This window comes from Gracilinanus agilis, chromosome 2 (genome assembly GCF_016433145.1).
Source record: "Gracilinanus agilis isolate LMUSP501 chromosome 2, AgileGrace, whole genome shotgun sequence".
NCBI classification, from domain to species: domain Eukaryota; kingdom Metazoa; phylum Chordata; class Mammalia; order Didelphimorphia; family Didelphidae; genus Gracilinanus; species Gracilinanus agilis.
The window spans coordinates 353,750,685-353,769,945 of NC_058131.1; the positions used below are offsets into that span (position 1 = coordinate 353,750,685).

Genomic DNA, 19,261 nt, shown 5'->3' on the forward strand with positions numbered 1-19,261 from the left:
GAATGCTTGGAAATTGTCTATTTTATTAAATGACCATTTTCCTCCTTGAATGAATATAGTCAGTTTTGATGGTTAGGTGATTCTTGGTTGTACACCTGGATTTCTCTTGCCTTCTGGAATATCATATTCCAAGCCTTCTAATCCTTCAGTGTAGAAGCTTCCAAATCTCATGTAATCCTGACTGCGTCTCCATGATATTTGAATTGCTTCTTTCTGGATGCTTACAGGATTTTTGGCTTGACCTGGTAGTTCTTGAGTTGGCTCTAATATTTTTGGGAGTTGTCATTTGGGAATTTATTGTAGGAGGTGATCTGTGGATTGTCTCAATTTCTATTTTATCTTCTTATTCAAGAATATCAGGGCAGTATTGTTTGATAATTTCTTGTAATTTGATGCATAGAATTTTTTTATTGTGACTTTTAGTTGGTTTGAGAGGTTTCTCAGAGCAATTCCAACTGTCCTTTACTCTGCCATCCTGAATCTACCCTCAAGTTAGGAGTTCTGAGCTTTTTTGTGTAATAAATTCTGTTAGATGAAAACCTTTGTACTTCTTTCTGGAATAATGTTAAAAATTCATGATTGAAGGAAATGCTAAATTTCAGTTATATTCTACTAGTAAAAATGGAGTTGGGAGGTCCTGGGTTCAAATTTGGCCTCAAACACTTCTTAGCTGTGTTACCCTGGACAAGTCACTTAACCCTAATTGCCTAGCCCATACCGCTTGGAACTGATACTTAGTTTTGATTCTAAGATAGAAGGTAAAGATTATTTTTTAAAAAGAGTGAGACATCATAAAGGACATGCATGACTAGGAAAACAAAGTGGGCTAGACATATAACAAGAGTCACCACCAACTCTAATATGCAGGTCCTCATCACCACAAGTCTGGATTATTTTGATAGCTTACTTGTGGGTCTGCCTGCCTCATCTCTTCCCATTCTATTCCATTTTCCATTCAGCCACTGAAGTGATTTTCCTAAAATGCAGGTATGACTGCATCCCCCCACCTCCATTAAACTCCAGTGGCTCCCTATTGCCCCAGGATCAAATAAAAAAAATACTCTGTTTAGCATTCAGAGTCCTTCATATTCTAGCTTCCTTTTACCTTTCCAGTTTTCTTTACTACCTCCAAAACATATTCTTCAATCCTGTGATAGGCTGTTCCACAAACAAAATGCTCTATCTCTGAGCTCTGGGCATTTTCTCTAACTGCTTCCTGTGCCTGACTGTTTTCCCTTTTCCAACTACTGACTACTCTGGCCTCCTTTAAATCCCATCTAAATTCTCACCTTCTATAGGCAGGCTTCTTTAATAACCCTTCTTAATTACAGTTATTTCCTATTTATCCTGTACATAATTTACTTTGTATATATTTGTGTGTTGTCCTTTCCATTAGATTGTGAGCTCTTTGAAGGTGAGGATTGTCTTTTTTGCTTCTTTATTGTATCACCAGAACTTAGCACAGTACTTGGCATAGAATAGGTGTTTAATAAATGTTGATTCATTGAAGAGTAAGAAATAACAAATATTTAGCCAAAATGTTGTACTGGTATCTATAAAAGTATCAGGGGAATGTCTTCAGTCCATTGGGTGAATCTTGTGAGAGTTTATAGAATTTAGTGAACATGAATCACCCAGGAGAAAAGAGGGAGTGAATGGGTTGCAGGCAGTACTGGAGGAAGGAGTACCCACAATGATGGACTGATGAGACCATGGATCCTAGAAGTATTACTAGTAGTAGAGTGTTCTTAGAAGTAAAGGAATTTTGTTAGCCTTTGAAGTTTGAAATCACCATTTTGCAGAAATGGCAACTTTTTCCTTTCATGTTTGGGACCTCTGACACCCTTTATTGAAGAGTTTGTGCCCCAGAGAACACTAGGGAGAGTGCACCACTTAATGCATTTTGGTTTGTTTTTTAACTGGTCTTACTTCTTGCTTTGCCACAGGAACCTGGGGAAGAGAATGGACTGCCAAGGACAAGGTCAATGCAGCCATTGGATCGAGCAAAGTTTGCAGCCAAAAGAAGAATTACACGTAAGTTTTCATTTAAGAAGCAGAAGGTCTTTCATTAATGTTGGTTTGGATGCTACAGTATTGCTGATTTCTACACTGGGAAAAGAAAACCAATTGTGCTATGTTCCATGGTAACCACTTCTATTTTCAATAGGGGTTTAGAGGTTTACCAAATGCTTTCCTTACACCAGTCCAATCAGGTAGGCACTATAAGAGTTATTATCATCTCCATTTTACAGAGGAGGAAACTGAGGCTCAGTGAGGTAAAATAACTTCTTTCTAATCAAAATGTTATTAAATGTTGGAGTTTGAGGTTAAACTCGTCTTCTGACTATCAGGACTTCACACCATGGTAATGACTAAAGTACAATATAATAGGTTCAGGAATAATTTACACTGGCTATCAACAATCACTAGAACTTCTTTTATGTCATTAGCTTTCCTTTCTAGCCCCTAGAACCTTAAGGAGTCAGAAGCCTATTTTATGGTTTCATGAAGTACAGTGCCTAAAATTAACAAAATTTTAGCAAAAATCCTCCAGATATGTACTGACTGCAGCAGAACACATCAGAATTATGACCTTTCTTGTTTTAGATTAGGGGTTTTCAATATGGGGTCCATTAACTTGATTTAAAATATATTTTAATAACTATATCAATGTAACAGGTTTTTTAATGTATTTTATTTTATGCATTTTCACACATTATTCTTAGAAGGGGTAAATAAGCTTCACCAGATTGCTAAAAGAGTCCATAATAGAAAGAATCAAGGCTTAATGTTAATGTAGCTTAAGATTGCTTCAGTTTTTGTGGTGTTTACTTGATAATATTGAAACACTGAATATGAATTTAGGCAATAAAACTCATGTTATATGAATTGCCACTATGTCATCTAACTTTTCCCCTTCTAGTACTTGTATAGTTGATTTTTAAAATCTAAACACATAATTAATTGATCCCTATTCAATCTCAGGTTGTTAGATTAATAAGCAAGTTAATCTACCAATATTTTGTCATCAAATAGTGAGGGTATTGAACTACCTTTTTTTCAGTAATATTTATAATTTTGTAGATATTGCTAGACAAAATTTTACTTGTCTCTTTTGCCACAAGGACCCTGTTCATTTTATATAAGCGAACATTTCTTTCGTTTAAATTTTTTTTTTCCAATTAACAAAAATTTTCCTTCCTTTATTTCTATCCAGAAGTGAAATTAGGTGGTATGGTGAGTAGATCACTAGGCCTGGCCTCAGGAAGAACTGAGTTCAAAATTGAAGTCAGACACTTAGAAGTTGTTTTTCCTTGGATCAAGTCACTTAACCTTTGCTTTGCTTTCTTAGTGGTAAAATAGGATTAAATAGCACCTACCTCACAGGATTGGCATAAGCATTAAATGAAGTAATATTTCTAAAGTGCAAAGCACAAAAATTGACACATCAGTAATTAAGACAAGTTAATTGGCACATTGATTCTTTTTTTTAAAACCATTTCTGTCCCAGTAACAACTAAGGCAGAAGGGCAAAGGCTGGGTAAATGGGGTCTGTTGTGAGGAAGATTATTTAGTATTAGTTACATATAGTTTATATGGACCTAGCAGGAAGGGCTGGAGGATTCCGAGATGGAATGAAGGAGCAGGAAGTGGGTGTGTGCTCTGAGAGAGACTCCATTAGTGGTTGGAAATAACTGTTGCTAACCCTGGGAGATCTCAGAGTTAGGGAAAAACTGCATCCAGATTCTCTGGGATCCTGAGAGGTGAAGGCTTTCAGCAAGTGGACAAGACCTGCAGAACTGCATCAAGTGGGGAAGTGGTTTGGGATCTGGTGGACAGCAACTCAAGCTCACTCTCCCTACCTGGGTACCTTGGATCACCTTGGCCCTTGGTATCCTGTGACCATACTTGGATTACCGCTGACCAAACCTGGCTGGAACTAGGTTTGAAGGAGCCTTCCCTGTGACTCCAGTACTGCTCCTTTGGGCCCTGCCTGGCTTAGGTCAATTAGGATAGAGTAGTTAAGTCCTTCCCTGCCCCCTGTGGTTTGCCCCTTAGTTTTCAAGTGTAGAAATTCCCTAACCCATCCTTTATTTAGTTTCCCTCAAATAAACTGCATAAACTTTACCTTTTCCTGCTGGTTCCATAGACCCTGGCCTGGGGTGAGCTGGGCCAACTGCCATTCCTGTGTCAGTTAAAAAAGTGAACCCTAGTCTCCCTATCCTGGTTGGTCCTGTCTCTCCTTCAACCCAGTGTGTACCCACAAACCATTTAGGTTATATTAATAATTAACATCTCTGGTGCCCCACCTTTACAGGTCTGAGGCCTAATTTTGTGAAGAGTGAATCAAACTCTCTTTGTCTATCAATCAGCAACTTTTAAGTTAATCAATCAAAAACTAACATCCTTCTTAGCCTGAGGCTAAAAAGACCATTCCTAGCCATTAAATACTAGGGTAGATTCATCTACTGATAAAAATTAGAATTGCAAGAAATTTTACAAATTAGGTTGAAAAATACTACATAGACAATTAAAAATGGTACTGTATAACAAAGCCCAAATTAGAAAAATGCTATTTCTGGTCTACCTAAAATGGCTCATTATACCACAGAACATTTCATAGTGGCTCTATATAGCACAATTCCTAGCCTTACTTATACTGATAGGAGACTTGGCATTTTACTTAGTCCTCCTCAGGAAGAAACAGAATGATAGTTTGTTTGACCTCACAACTGAACTAAAAACTCACCTTGAAAAAGTAGAAAATAACTCGAATTACCTTGAGAAGAAGCTGGAGGAGAGTTTGGGGGAGCTCAAGGCTTATATAAAAAGCATTGAGAAAAGCTTGAGAAATCCCCAGAGTAAGAAGAGAGATTTATCTCTCCACACTGTTATAGGTAATTTACAGGTTAAAGACAGATTTAGGATAAGCAAGCAGATAGACTGAGCTGAAGCCTAGCTGAGATTGAGAACATTTTAACTTAGAAGGTTTAGAGAGGTTTCTATACACAGTGACTTGGCTGCAGTTGGTAGAGAAGGAGTTTGCCTAGGAGTGTATAGAAGTGGCATCTGATCAACTTCGTCTCTAAGCCTATGGATAGATCTTGGGATCTCATGAAGAAGAGATTTGGCTTCAAGCAAGTCCTGGGTTGAGTGAGTGCATTCCTGCTGTTGGTGGACAACAAGCAGGAGGCCCTTTTTACTCCCTACCCACCCACCCCAATCCTCCACCCCCCATAGCCGTCACACATTTCCACTGGTTTTAATGTGTCATCTATCAAGACCTATTCCCATATTATTGATAGTTGCATTGGTGTGGTCGTTTTGAGTCTATATCCCCAATTGTATCTGCATTAACCCATTTGTTCAAGCAGTTGTTTTTCTTCTGTTTCCACTCCTGTAGTTCTTCCTCTAAATATGGGTAGCGTTCTTTTCCATAAGTCCCTCAGAATTGTCCTGTATTGTATTGCTGCTAGTACAGAAACCCATTACATTCGATTTTACCACAGTGTATCAGTCTCTGTGTATAAGGTTCTCCTGGTTCTGCTCCTTTCACTCTGCATCAATTCCTGGAGGTCTTTCCAGTTCACATGGAATTCCTCCAGTTCATTATTCCTTTGAGCACAATAGTATTCCATCACCAACAGATACTACAATTTGTTCAACCATTCCCCAATTGAAAGGCATACCCTCATTTTCCAGTTTTTTGCTACCACAAAAAGCACGGCTATAAATATTTTTGTACAAGTCTTTTTATCTCTGATCTCTTTGGGGGTACAAACCCAGCAATGGTATGGCTGGATCAAAGGGCAGGCAGTCTTTTAGAGCTCTTTGGGCATAGTTCCAAATTGCCAACCAGAATGGTTGGATCAGTTCACAACTCCACCAGCAATGCATTAATGTCCCAATTTTGCCACATCCCCTCCAACAGTCATCACTCTCCCGTGCTATCATTTTAGCCAATCTGCTAGGTGTGAGGTGGTATGGTACCTCAGAGTTGTTTTGATTTGCATTTCTCTAATTATTAGAGATTTAGAACACTTTCTCATGTGCTTATTGATAGTTTTGATTTCTTTATCTGAAAATTGCCTATTCATGTCCCTTGTCCATTTATCAATTGGGGGAATGGCTTGCTTTTTTATACAATTGATTTAGTTCCTTGTATATTTGAATAATTAGACCTCTGTCAGAATTTTTTGTTATAAAGATTTTTTTCCCAGTTTGTTGTTTCCCTTCTGATTTTGGTTGCATTGTTTTTGTTTGTACAAAACCTTTTTTAATTTAATATAATCAAAATTATTAATTTTACATTTTGTAAACTTAGAGCTACAATAGCATGCTCTCAAGATGGTGCTATGACACTAGAATTGCCTGAGGAATCTTTAAATGTGTTCCCTGTACTTCTCTCATATAGTTAGGAGGTGGAGGAACCTTCCACCTTTGAAATACCAACTGATATACCTGAATCTCTCTGGGCTACATCTTCTTCTGATGTAGGCCTACTTAAATCAGCTGTTCCTGTGCAAATTAAAACAAAAGGTGGCCCACCTCCTTCCATTCCTCAGTATCCCCTATCAAAAGAGGCAATTGAAGGAATTACTCCAGTAATAAATTCATTAATTGAGCAAGGAATGGCATACACTACATTGGAGCTGCTGTAGTCACAGACTTTGCCACTGTATGGTCAGCTTCACTGCCCTCAAATATAAGTGTTCAAGGTACAGAACTTATAGCTCTTAAACATGCCTGTATAATTGTCAAAGACAAGAAGGCAATAATTTATACATACTCTAGGTACAGATTTTAGAATGTCATGTAGTAGGTATGCTATGGCTTCAAGGGGGATTTTTAACCTTAGCTGGAAAATGTATCATGAATGCAGAAATCATTAATGAAGTCCTTTTTGCTCTCTAGCTACCTGAAGCCCTAGCTGTAGTTCACCCATACAGGTGGAACTGACCCTCTCTCTAGAGGAAACCATCAGGCAGATACTGCTGCAAAACTTGCTGCCTTAGAAGGCCCTGAATTAATTTTAACTTTGGCAACTAGAGATGATTCAGATTTATCTCTTTCATATAATGAACAAGAAGTGGAAAAATGGGAACAAAAGTTAAAGGCAAAATAGAACAATAGTCATCTTTAGGAAAACCCCTGCTCCCTAGAAGTTTTTATCATCAAATATCCATTCACAAAAATGGTCACTTTGGCAACTAGGGCATAGACTCTGTTAAAAGAGTATGGATAGGGGGCAGCTGGGTAGCTCAGTGGATTGAGAGCTAGGCCTAGAGACAGGAGGTCCTAGGTTCAAATCCGGCCTCAGACACTTCCCAGCTGTGTGACCCTGGGCAAGTCACTTGACCCCCATTGCCTACCCTTGCCAATCTTCCACCTATAAGTCAATACACAGAAGTTAAGGGTTTAAAATTAAAAAAAAAAAAAAGTATGGATAGCCCCTGGTATAATTATCATAGCCTCTAAAGTGTGTTCAGACTTCCCCAGCTGTCAAGTATATAACCACCACGCCTTTTGTGCCAAAGCGTTTGGTGGGCGCCTTTAGCTTACACACTTTTTGACCATTTGCAAATCGACTTTATCTCTATGCCAAAGGTTGGACATTATAAATTTTGTCTAGTCATAGTGTACCAGTTGACCAGATGGCCGAAAGTGTTTCCTACTGCCTGAGCTACAGTGACTTTTGTTGCCAAGGTGCTCTTAAAGAAGATTATTCCTCATTTTGGCCTGCCAGCATTTATTGATTAAGACAGGGTAACTCATTTTGCCAATTTGGTTCTGTCCCAGATTTATTCATGTTTGAGAATCACTCCCAAATTCCATGTACCATATCATTTCCAGAGCTCAGGCCAGATTGAAAGAATGAATAGTGATCTTAAAAACTATGATTGGAAAATCGTGCACTGAGACTAATTTAAAATGATCTGAAGTTCTCCCTCTAGTTCTGTTTTATCTTTGAAGGAAATCCAGGGGAGATCTACACATCTCACCATTTGAGATACTTTTTGGACATCCTCCCATACAGGCTAAGCCTTTTTTTCCTGCATACACATCATTACTAGGGGGTGGGGAACACTTCTATTGCTTAATATATACAGGACATGTAAATCAAATTGCGAGAACTTCATGAATCCAGAGCTGCAGTACAAGAAGGACCTATAGACTTTTCACTTCATGACCTAAACTCAGGAAAAAAATATGTACATAAAGAAGTTCCAGTGCATTGGAGCAACTCAGCCTGCCTCAGAAGATCCTTTTTAAAGTACTATTAACCACTCCCAACAGCTATCAAAATTGGAGAAAAGGGCTCTTGAATTCATTGTTCACATGTGAAATAAGTTTGTTCTATTGACACTGATTGACTGTATCGTGCCACATACACTGGAGACAAAAGTCTATAGACAATTTGGACACTGTTTGGTTGACACATTGAATTTCTGAATTTTTAAAAAATTATTTGTAAGAATTAAATTTTAATGGTTCAGCTAAAATATATGAAGATTATAAATAATAATGGTGGTTGCCGATTCAAAGTAATATTGCTCAAAGTCGAAATGACTAATAGCTTTTATTTACAAAAGAGGTGGAAAGTGTGAAAGCAGAGAAATACAAGAAAACATTAGCTTAACTAACTAAATAATGCTATAAATGCTCTGGTGCTCAACTCAGCCAGGACTTGTTGACCTTTAACCAGTATCCAGAAGACAGGAAGGGAAAGCCAGCTATCCACTCACCCAAGTTCTCTCCAAGAGGTGACCATCTTCTTGATACTGACTACCTTCTTGAAGTCCAACTTCTTCAAGTTGACTTCCTTCTTAGAAATGACTTTTTTAGCCACAGAAATTCAGGGCCTTTTATAGTAGCTTCTTGTCCCTTCCCCTTTTCACAAGGGCCAAGCACAGCTTCCAAATTGTCCAGCACTGTAAGGGGACAGTGTTTGTGGAAACCACTTCTCACTTTCTGGAGAGTTGAATACTCATCAAAAGAGTTCATAGATTCCTGGCTGACTAAGGTGTGAATTCTCATTTCCTGGATGATTGAATTGAAAGGGTGGAGAGCTTCTCCACCTAGTGCTAAGTAGGGTGTTTTAGCTTTTGTTGATTCAGTCAAAAGTAGACAAAGGAGAGTTAATCCTGTCTTCCCCAATCTAGCTGGTACTAAGTAGGAGTTCTTAAGTTCTTGTTAACTAAATTGTTATCTTAGAATAGACAAAGGGAATAAAGGATTCCCTTTCATAAGTGTAAACTCAGAACAAAGAATTCACTTTTACTTATTGCTTTTCTTTTTATTTTCAATAGAATATTGATTTTTCCTTTCTTATTTCTTGTTCTTAAAGTACATATAATCAATATTAATCTTTTTTGATTTTGCAGTAGAACAAGTTTGAAATATCCATTTGTTGTAATATCACTGCATACCCTAAAGTTTTAGACTATGGAAACCTGACATTCATTGTTAAAATATTGGGACTTTGATTAATAATTATGTCTGATTCCAGGAGAAGGGATCACAATAGAGCCATTGTACAGTGCCAACAAAACACAAGGTCAAGGAGACCAACAATCCTTGTGGGATTGATGAGAACTGCACCAAGACAGAGGACTTGTTTGAGGTTTGAGGTAGCAGGTAGCAACTTTTTGACATACTGTCAGATAGACTCAGGTGTTCCCATGCTAAATTCTGATAAATTTGGCTGCCATTTTGGCTCTCCTATCCCTAAGAGTGAAAGTAAAACCAGACCAGGGAATAACATACTTCACTTTTACATCAAAATCTAGTCTTTTTCCTCTATTATAGTATGGCAGATTTCTGTAGTTCTAGCTGCCAATGGGTACGTGTAATATTACTATGTTTGTCCTACAGACTTGTGGGACAGAAATCACTTTAATTGGACTTGATTTAAGAACCTGTTATGGATTTATTCTTGTTTACTTAAATTTTTTTATATACATAGATTTTGATAGTTTGGTTTTTATTTTTTTCTCCCATACCCCATAACTCAACCATATATCCTGAGTTGATCCAGGTGTTGGTTAACACCCTCCTCAGAGGGATTGTATAAATTTTCATAAAACCTGAGACTTAAAATTTTTTGAGAAAAATTTCAGGAAAAGAAGCTTGTTAACTCCTCGAATCAAGAAAGTGAACTGTTTGAAGAAAGTTCCATAAAGAAACCTACACTGCATCAGAAGATCCAGAATTAACCTTGGGATGTAATTGATTGAACTGAAGTGGGTTGAACATATCATTTATTCAGAATGTAAACTTTTATGCCAAAGGGGACTACCCCAATTGGCTTTTTATCAGTGCGCCTAGCAGATGTTTTTGCTCTCTTTTATTTCCCTCTTATTTCCAAATATTGTAATTTCCTCTTAGAAAGTGCAATATTTTATGCACCTTTAGCTAGAAGATTTTTAGAGGTATAAGCTTGTTATGTTACATGATTCATTGGGGAGACTAGACTCCCAAAGAATCAGGGAGGGGAACCATGAAGAGTGAATCAATCTCTCTTTGTCTATCATCACCAACTTTTAAGTTAATCAAAAACTTAAATACCTCTACTTAGTACCTTAGTCACTAAGTATGAGAGTTCACAAGTCACTTGGTAGAGTAGGTGACAACTCTAGAGGCCAGAGCATTCTCAACACCCACCCACTCCTGGAAGTGCTTGGCAAATTGAAAGACTATGATTGGTTCCCATAAAGTGGGGAAGGGATAGGAAGTGACATGGAAAAAAGGACTATTAAAAAGTCCTGAACTTCCTGTCCAAGGGACTTCTCCTTGGGGCTTCTCCTTTGAAGTTCTTCTTTGGAGTCTCTGTACTTTGAATCTTCTCCTTTGGATTTCTTTTTTGGAGGAAGGCTCCTTGGGGCTTTTGGACTTCTGCTTGGAGTTTTGGGCCTTTTGACTGGAGTTTTCAGCTTTGGGACTTTTGACTTTCAGCTTTGGAGCTTCTTGGAGTCGGAGACTTTCTTGTTGAGTTCATTGCTGCCTCAGTGAGTTTAGTTCACGAGGGTTTTTCTGAATTGGGTCCTTTCTTGGATCCTGCCTGGCTTGCTGGTGAATGACTAGGATTCCCACATGGAGATTGGAACTCTGTCAGGGAGTGATCTTCATTTCACTGGATTAGCGTTTAGGATAGAGTGGGCAGTCTCCTTACCTCTTTTCCTTCCATATTTCCCTCTTTTTACTAATATTACAATTAAACAAAATCGTTAAAAGCTATTAATAGTTTTCCTGATTTAAGGGTTCATAATCGGCGACCACTTTTTTATAACTCTTGTATTTAGTCAAAATCCCAATTTAACCATTATAGTTTGAACCTAGGACCTCCCTTCTCCAGGTCTGGCTCTCTATCCACTGAGCCACCTAGCTTCCCCTGAGACTTCTCCTAAGGCCAGTGGCTCTTTTTACTTAACACTGTTCTATAGACTAAGCATCTTCATTGTCAGTACAAGTCTTTTATTGTATCTAATAATGCCTGTAAAAAGGCTGCTTAGTCTTAGATCCACTGTCCTATTTGTTGCAAATAATATAGACACACAATAACCCCATTTTTAGTGTTGATAGTGGGGCTTACACTTGTGTATTTTGGTTGCCTATGTGAATTTGACATTTTCTCGTTGACTTTGAGTTGTCAAAGCTTTTTCCAAGTACATGCCATCACTTATTCATTGGAGCCTGTAGGTGAGATGTTTTATTCAGGCAAGTCAAAATGGAACACAAAACCTAAGTAGATTGTTCCCCTCTTTATATTTTAAGCTAGAACTTTAAAATAAAAATATATAATAGAAATGATACAGTTTGAATAATTACTGTTAGTGTTTTTCTGACATCAAGGATTCAGAAGTGGCTCAATTTTCTTTGAGGAGTTTTAATGTAACTAGTTAATTCCTGGATAAGATGGTCATGTTTTTTCATTATATTAGATCATTTGCTGCTGTAATACATCATCACTGAATTTTAGTATGTTGTATAGGGCATTTATTTTTGGCTGTTTTTGAAGGAGATGAAGAAAGATTTAAGTGGAAGAGGGAATTTGTTTTGTTTAATTGGATACATCTGAAATGCAATAGTAGGAGTCAGTGTGATGTGATATAGTTGTAAGAACAATGGACTTGGGATTAGGAGATCTGGATTCAAAGAAAAATGACCTTTGGCAATCCATTTAACCTTTTGGAGCCTTGCTTTCCTTATTAAATAGATAAACTAATACTTGTACTGTTTTTAATAGGGCTATTGTGAGGAAAGCATTATGTAAATTTCAGTGTTCTTTAAATTTGAACTAGTATTATTATTTGATGTATAGATATTCTACTTGGAATCTCCTGATACATGAAGCATCTAGTTTTATGTTTCAGTTTAAATCTGTTTGCCCACGTACCAGTGGGAAGCTAACAGAACATCTTGAGTTCTTGTTCATCATAAATTATGACTAGTGTTGCCTACATTACCCAAGTAATATACATACATTCAGTGCTTTGAAAAGATGATGTAGCCAGAATTATCTGATACTTTGCAGAGGCGTCAATTCAATTGCAGCCTTACCAGGCACTCAGGTTCCTGAGGGTGAATTTGGTCTGATATTTTTTTTTTCCTTAAGATGCATGCTTCTGGATGGGATTGTTATAACTAGCTCTACTAGCTCTTGAGTTCCTGAAGACTTGAGAATTATGGGTAAAATGTGTCTTGTTTACCTCCTTTGTTGTCTTGGCCTCAAGCCTAATCCTGCATCACTTTTCGTTTAATGGTGTGAAAGATAGGAATGAGTTGCTGAATGTTTTTTTTGTTTGTTTTCTTTTCTAGAAGCTATTTATTTTTAGAATAAATAGCATGGCCTTGGGAATAGCTCATATTTATATTACTTTGAAACTGCTTTTCAGGCTATTGAGATGGTCATCCTAGTAGCCTGGTGAGGTAGTTAGGATAGATTATTACAGCTAGGGAAACTGAGTCCCAGAGAAGTTTGCTGAGCATAACTGCTTTCCAAATCAAGTAGTACATCTCTGTGCCATTGGAGTACATAGTATTTAGGAGAGCATGTGGCATTAATAGAAAGGAAACACTGGATTTAGAAACTGAAGACATGGTTTCAAATGCTCATGTGCTTAGACTTTGGGCAACAAGTAATCAATAGAATTTATTAAGCACCTACTAAGTTACTTCTCTTTTCAAGACCTCCTTATTTTTAAAATGAGAGTTGGACTTGATGACTTTTCATGTCCCTTCCAACTTTAATGTCCTGTGATTCTAATTGGTGAAGAGAGTGAAATGTGATCAAATTATCAGTATATAACAGTACTATAATCTTCATGGAAATAGCCATATTTATGACCACAAATGAGAGGCAACATGCATTAGTCAATAGAGAGCCAGCCTCAAAGTAAGGAGGATCTACTTTCTGACCTATATGGGCACTAAACCTTTTAGTGTTCTAGGGCAACCTTTTAAGACTAAATAGTGGAGACTATATTAACCTACATTGGCAGAGGTCATTTCCTTACCTGGGAGTTCTGTCTAGCAATGAAATCACAGATCCAGTCTTGATCCTTTGAAGTAACAAAAAGCTCTGACAAAGGGTATGTATAATTTTATGACCCTTTAGGCATGTTGTTCCCCAAATGGTGGTATCAGTTCACAGTTCCACTATATTAGTGTCACAATTTTCCCACATCCCCTCCAGCATTTATCATTTTCCTTTTTGGTCATGTTAGCCAATCTGCTAAGTGTGAGGTAGTATCTTAGAGTTCTTTTTAATTGCATTTCTCTAATCAATCATGATTTGTAGCATTTTTTCATATGACTATAGATAGTTTTAATTTTTTTCCTCTAAGAACTTTCTCTCATATCCTTTGACCATTTTCCATTTGGAGGAATGCTTTGTATTATTATAAATTTGACTCACTTTTCTATATATTTGAGAAATGATGCCTTTGTCAGAGACTCATGCTATTAATTTCCCCCCTCAATTTTGTTGTTTTTCTTCTAATTTTGTTTACATTGGTTTTATTTGTACAACCCCTTTTTAATTTAATGTAGTCAGAATTATCCATTAAATTTTTCATAATGTACTCTGTCTAGTTTGGACATAAATTCTTAATTTATACATTAAGTCTGACAAGTGAACTTTTCAGTTGTTCCTCTTTTTTTTGTTTATAGTATTGCCATTTATTTCTAAATCAAGTATCCATTTTGACTTTATCTTGGTATATGATGTGAGATGTTGGCCAATGCTAAGCTTCTGCCATGTTGTTTTCCACTTTTCTCATTGATTTTTGTTAGATAGTAAGTTCTTCCTCCAATAGCTTGGATCTTTGAGTTTATAGAACACTAAGTTACTATGGCCATTAACTCCTGTGTGTCTTAATCTATTCCATTGATCTAATACTTTATTTCTTAGCCAGCACCAGATTGTTTTGATGATTATCACTTTATAATATGGTTTGAGATCTGTTATGGCTAGGCTTCCTTCCTTCATGTTTTTCCCTTCATTAATTTCTTTGATATTCTTGACCTTTTGTTCTTTCAAATTAATTTTGTTAATTTTTCTAGTTCTAGGAAATAATTTTTTGGGTAGTTTCATTGATATAGGACTGAATGAGTAAAAATTTTTTTCAATTTACTAATATTTTATTTTTAACTCAATTACATGAAAAAACAATTTTTTAACCTTCATTTTCTTTAAGTTTGGGCCAAATTCACCTCCTCTTCCCTTTCTCTCCTCCCTCCCCAAGATGGCAAGCAATATAATATAGATTTTACATGTGTAATAGTATAAGACATCTTTCCCATATTAGTCCTTTTGGGAAAGAAAACTTGAACAAATGAAAGAAAGGTGAAGAAATAAAGTGGAATACAGTATATCTTGGTCTGCACTCAGACTCCATCAGTTCTTTCTCTGGAGGCAGATGACATTTTTCATCATGAGTACTTGAGGTTTTTCTTTGATTGCTGTTACTGTGTACAATGCTCTCTTGTTTCTGCTCCCTTCATTTTGCGTCAGTTCATGTAGGTCGTTCCAAGTTGTTATTAAGTCATCCTTTACATCATTTCTTTTAGCACAGTAGTATTCTATTAGAAGCCTATACCATAACTTGTTCAGCCATTCCTCACTTGATAGACATCCCTTCTGTTTCCAGTTCTTTGCCACCACAAAAAGAGCTGCTTTAAATATTTTTGCACAAACAAATCTTTCCCTCTCTTTTTTAATCCCTTTGGAATATAGACCTAGTGGTGGAATTGCTGGTTCAAAGGTTATGCACAATTTTAAAGCTCTTTAGGCATAATTCCAAATTACTCTTCAGATTGGGATCAGTTTTCGACTCTACCAGCAGTGCATTAGTGTCCTAATTTTGCCACATCCCCATCAGCATTTATTATTTTCCTTTTCTATCATATTAGCCAATCTAATAGATGTGAGGTGGTACTTCAGGGTTGTTTTAATTTGCATTTCTCTCATCAAGAGCCATTTAGAGCATTTTTTTATGTGATTATATATAGCCTTGATTTCTTCATTTGAAAACTGCCTGTTCTTATCCTTTGACCATTTATCAATTGAGGAATGATTTATTGAATAGGTAAGTTAATTTAAGTAGGATTGTCATTTTTATTATATTGGCATGGCTTATCCACGAGCAATTAATATTTTCCCAATTGTTTAGGTCTGAGTTTATCTGTGTGAAAAGTGTTTTGTAATTGTGTTCATATCTCTAGGTATTTTATATTATTTACAGTTATTTTAAATGGAATTTCCTTTTCTGTTTCTTGCTGTTAAACTTGGTGGTAAATTGGCTTGTTAATTTTCAAAAGAGATAGTAACTTAAAGCTGTGGGATGCCAAGCATGCTACTATTTCCTAGTCCAGTGGTTTCAAATTCAAATAAAAACAGGCCACTAAACCATCCTGTGTGAATTAGAAAACCACATATTAACATCATCTATGCTTTATTATATTTTTCTTTATTTTGGTAAATGTTTTCCAATTGCATTTTAATCTGGGCCTAGCCAGTTTTATGTTTGCCAGGCATTTGACACCTCTGCTTTAACTAAAGTTAAAGACTAGGTGGTAGATGGCAGCATATCCATATCAAATAGGTGGTGTTTCCTACAGAATTCTTATTATTTTTTTAACTCTTACCTTCTGTCTTAGAATCAGTATTGTTTCTGTTCCCAAGGCAGAAGAGTAGTCAGGTATAGATAGTTGGAGTTAAATGACTTTCCCCATGGTCACATGCCTAGGTAGTATCTAAGATCAGATTTGAACCCAGGACCCCCCCCCTCATCTTTAAAGCTGGCTCTCTATCCACTGAGCCCCCTTGCTGCCCCATAAATTATTTTTTACTTGGGATTAGTTGGAGGGAACTGAGAATATTTAGTTTGCAAGAGGATTGAATGGTCACAGCAACTGCTAGTATTTGAAAATGTCACATGAAAGAGGGGTTATATTTGTTCTGCTTGGCCCTTTAGGTGGTGATGTAGAGCAACAGCTAGTCCATAAGCATTTATTAGGTTCTAAATCTTTTGTGGGGAAGGATAGCTAGTTATCTTAATGTAGAGCACCAGGCTTGAGGTCAGAAAGACTTATCTTCCTGGGTTCAAATCCAGCCTCACACACATACTAGCAGCATGATCCTGGGGCAAGTCACTTCACCCTGTTTCAGTTTTCTTACCTGTCAAATGAGCTAGAGAAGGACATAGCAAACCACTCTAGTTTTTTTTTGCCAAGAAAATCCCCAAAAGAGTTATGAATTGAATAGCAACATGTAGCAGGTACTGTGCTATATAAAGAAAGAATGAGTCCTGCCTCAGGTAGCTCACATTTTAATGGTGTAAACAGCATGCAAACAACTATGAACATGCACATTTATGTATAGTAATTAATAAGTAATATCAGACAGTAGATACTAGAATTGGGAGAGATCAAGAAAGACTTCTTGCAGAAAATGTGATTTGAGCTGATGCCAGAGAAGCCAGGAACAAAGCTGAGGAAGGAGGAAAAAAAAAAAAGTAGTAGTGCATGGAATGAGGAGATGTCAGATGTTGGGAGTTGGATCTTAGAGTCATCAAAGGGAGGCTAATAAACTTAAGACTAGAAAATTTAGAAGAAACCTGGCTAGGAATGGCTTTAAAGGCCAAAAAGAGAATGTTTTATTTGCTGCTGAAGATAATGGGGAACTATTGGAGTTTATTGTATTTCGGTGGTGACATGATCAGGCCCACACTTTAGGAAAATCACTAGCAGTTGAATGGAGGATGGATTAGACACTTGAGGCAGAGAAATCAATTAGAAGATTATTATAGCAGTCAGGCAAGACCTGATGAGGTTCAGCACTTAGCACAGTGTCTGGAACACAGTAAGAGTTTAATAAATAATAAATAATAAATGCTCTGTCCTATCTGTCTTATATTTATGCTTATGTATGTTTTAACTCCTCCAAAGAATGTAAGCTTCTTGAGGACAGGAGCAGTATCATTTTTGACGTAGTGTCTTATACATAGTCTATGCTTAATAAATGTTTATTAATTGTTATTTGACTGAAACTGTTTTGTTTATATGTCTCAGAGCTTCAAAAAAACATTTTTCAAATCACTTTCTCTCATAAAATAAAATACCTTTCATTAGGAATCAAAATATAAGCAACCAGCCAGTGCCTCTTGGGTAAGAACAAACAAATATATTTTAGTGTCATAGGATCTCAAAAGTTCAGACTTGGTAGGAATCTCTGAGTTCAACTTGGACTGCTCTCAGCTGTATAGAAACACCTTCCAAGCCCTTAGTCTTTTAGCTTCTAGTGTGTTTTCACATTAGTCATCTAGCTAGTGAAGTTTTGATTGCTTCCCATGTTTCTAATGCTCTTCCTCCTTAGCTATAAATCCTGGCTTCCCTGGCTTCAGTACACAACTCAAATCCTACCTTATGCAAGAAACTCTATTTCCTTTTATATAACCTTCCATTAAAAAAATACATATGTATATTCACATATGTATATATATTGTATTGATGTAGTAATTTACATATTGTTTTCTCCATTAGTATATGGATTCCTTGAGAGCAAGAACCATAATTTTACCTTTCTTGTATTCCCAGTACTTGGTGACTTTAAAAAAAAATTCTTACCTTCCGTGTTAATATCAATTCTAAGACAGAAGAGCTACCAGGACTGACCATTTGAGGCTAAGTGACTTGCCCAGGGTCACACAGATAGGAAGTGTCTCAGACCAGATTTGAATCCAAGTCCTCCTGACTCCAGGCCTGATGCTCTATCTGCTGTACCACTTAGCCACCCCATTCCTGGTAACTTAGCAAGCACTTAATAAATGCTTGCTGACTGATAAATATAGGCACACATGATAAATCCCTCCTTTGAGATGCTTACATTCTGTTGGGAAAAGGCAACACAAAAAGGGGAACTGGAAAGTTGGGTAATTGTGATACAGGTGACAACATAGTATGAAAATGGTAGTCAGGAAGTGATGTAGAAGTTCTAGGCAAGATGAAGTTTGCTCATCCAAACCTGGCATCCCAAGAAAAGAGTCCAAAGAGTTTATGGGGATTTAGGTAGGGGGAGAGGAGGATGAGTGTGATGGTCAGAGTGTAGTCACCTTAGTTTGGAAATGGCAATGACATGAGCAGATCTATGTTTTAGGAAGATCATTTTTGACAGCCTTTTAGAGGATGGATTAGAGAAGGGAGAGATTGGAAACAGGAAGACCAATTAGGACTCTACTAAAGTAATTCAAATGAAAGCTTAAATTAGGTTATAGCATGTGTGAATAATGAAAGGGAAAGAAAATTTTTGGAGGCTTATAGCATGTGTGAATAATGAAAGGGAAAGAAAATTTTTGGAGGCAGAATTGACAAAGCTTAACAAATAATAGGACATAGAGAACGAGAGAAGTGGAAAATTTGGTTGGAAGCCTGGGTGATATTGAAGGCTAATGGTACCCTTAAGGAGGCTTGAAGGAAGGATGAGTTTTGGGGAAAATATGAGTTGTGTTTTAGAAATATTGACTATGAAATACCTGTAGAACATTCAGATGGAACTTACCAATTAGGCCACTGGTAATTTAGCAGTTTAGTTCAGGAGAGAAATTAGGGTTGGAGCTACACACATATGCACACGCACTTATACATGTATACACTTGTGTATTGTAGTATACACATGTATGCATGGTAATAGATATGTGATGTCTATGGAAAATGTCAGCTCACTTTATTTTCCCTCTGTATAAATTTATTTTCATGGAAT

At 36.9% G+C, this 19,261-nt stretch overlaps 1 protein-coding gene across 1 annotated transcript in view; it reads left to right on the forward strand.

The window, feature by feature from the left end:
- The first annotated feature begins 981 nt into the window (after nt 1-981).
- The window catches only part of UIMC1 (ubiquitin interaction motif containing 1), a 95,847-nt gene continuing 77,567 nt past the window's right edge, over nt 982-19,261 (forward strand). Inside the window, exons 1-2 of the mRNA XM_044659823.1 lie at nt 982-987; nt 1,947-2,034. Of these exons, the coding sequence (XP_044515758.1) occupies nt 982-987; nt 1,947-2,034 (94 nt within the window). The remainder of the gene's footprint in view (nt 988-1,946; nt 2,035-19,261) is intronic.